We start from the raw sequence: 1,609 nt of genomic DNA, 5'->3' as shown, positions 1-1,609 counted from the left end.
AAAACAACAAAAAAAGAAAGAAAAAAAAAAAAAAAAAAAAAAGAGCCCACAGAAGGGGCGGATAAATCGAGTCGGTACCTCTGTGTCATGAGGGTCGTGTGGAGCTATTGGAGCGCTTGTGCGCGGTGATGTCCGAGCCGCGGCTGGAGCAGCCAGCGGAGCTCAGCGCCACACCACCGCAGCGCGGTGCACATACCTCAACCATACGCCCCCAGATTGCCCACTCAGGCGTGTTTAGGCATGTTTGATTCAAGTACAGCGAATCGTGTCTGAACTCTTCGAAATAACTACCGGAGGGTTCGCCCCCTCGCGCCCTGTGGCCCGTCCCTACCCAGAGGTCCACGCTCGGTCGCGCCACGAAGCCGCCATCTGCTCTTCGGTGGCCGGCGCCGCCTCTGGACGAGCCGCAGACAGCGCGCCGAGCGGCGTGACCATCACTCTCTCCAGAGGCGCATTGCCGCCGGCTTGCAGCACTGCGCTAAGCGGCGCACCCCGCGGCAACCGCTCGCCGCCCACCCAGAGGCAGACTGGCGTGGCGGCTAGCGACGGGAACACAATCTGCGCCTCGTCCTCGAGCTGGTCCGTGGTCGCGTCGGTGGCGAGGAACACTCTGAAGCTGCGCCCCTGGAAGGTGATGACAGTGGTGAGGAAGGCCTCGCACGATGTCGCCTCCGCCCCCTCCGCCTCCGCCTCAAGCTCCGCCAGCCGCGACTCCGCCCGCTCAAGCCGCCGGCGCGCTCTCTCTGCCTCCTCCCAAGCCCGCCTCGCTTCCATCCTACGCTGGTCGCGAGCGACTCGCGCCTCTGCCACGGTCTCCCACTTGGTCGCCAGTCGGTTGGCGAAGGCGCGAGCGGGCCTCACCTCCAGCTCAGCGCGAAAGGCGGCGCGCATGTCAAAGTGACGCTCGGCAAACTCGCGGTTGATCCGGATCGAGTCGAGGGCGGCGAGCCGCGCCTCCCTCTCCTCGATGAGGCGCTGCCCTCCTTGTCTGAGCTGTGCCACCTTGAGCATCAGCGCCCTGGACCGGCGCGCGGCGACGGCGGCAGAGCCCTCCTCGCGCAAGTTAGCCAGCCGCCGGGCTTTGGTCGACGTTGCCTGCACCTCGCGAGCCGGTGCGGGAGGGTAAAGAGCCAGCGTCGCGACGAGAGCCAGGCCGACGAGAGTCATTCCGCGAGACCGCGCCGAGAAACAAAGAAATCCGTCCCTCGGCCCTGGATGTGAGGCTAATGACTGCACTCCAAGTGCTCCAAGTGCTCAGGAGATAGAAAGAGGCAGACGACCAAGGCCCAGTGTGCCGTTTGAATGAGTGGGCGTGCACGGCTTAAGAGTGGGCGGCCGGCTGCTGCCGGCTGACGGCTGACGGCTGCTGCGAACGGCGACGGCTCGGTTCGCGTTCGCTCCGCGAGGGTGCGACTGAGCCTGCCGCGCTCGATCTGGGAGCCACTCGGCGCCAGGTCGAACGGCGGTCGGCTCGGCCACTGCGGGGCGACGCAGGAAAGAGCATCCTGGGCGCCGCATCATCTACTACCGCTCCACGCCAAGGCGCGGGCGGCGGTGCTCGCCGGCGCGCGGCGCTTCGGTGCTCGGGCGCGCTCACCATGTGGTCGTT

The 1,609-nt window shown here is 66.1% G+C and overlaps 1 protein-coding gene across 1 annotated transcript; it reads right to left on the bottom strand.

Moving 5' to 3' along the window:
- Positions 1 to 327: 327 nt before the first annotated feature.
- EMIHUDRAFT_256736 (hypothetical protein) lies at positions 328 to 1,167 on the bottom strand (the record flags this gene model as incomplete). Its single annotated transcript, XM_005766286.1, has 1 exon — positions 328 to 1,167. One exon carries the CDS (start codon positions 1,165 to 1,167, stop codon positions 328 to 330), a length of 840 nt encoding a protein of 279 aa, XP_005766343.1.
- Between the last annotated feature and the right edge of the window lie 442 nt (positions 1,168 to 1,609).

This window comes from Emiliania huxleyi (genome assembly GCF_000372725.1).
Source record: "Emiliania huxleyi CCMP1516 unplaced genomic scaffold EMIHUscaffold_5199, whole genome shotgun sequence".
Lineage (NCBI taxonomy): Eukaryota > Haptophyta > Isochrysidales > Noelaerhabdaceae > Emiliania > Emiliania huxleyi.
Note: the sequence above shows the minus strand (reverse complement) of the source record. Positions and strands in the feature narration are given on the sequence as shown.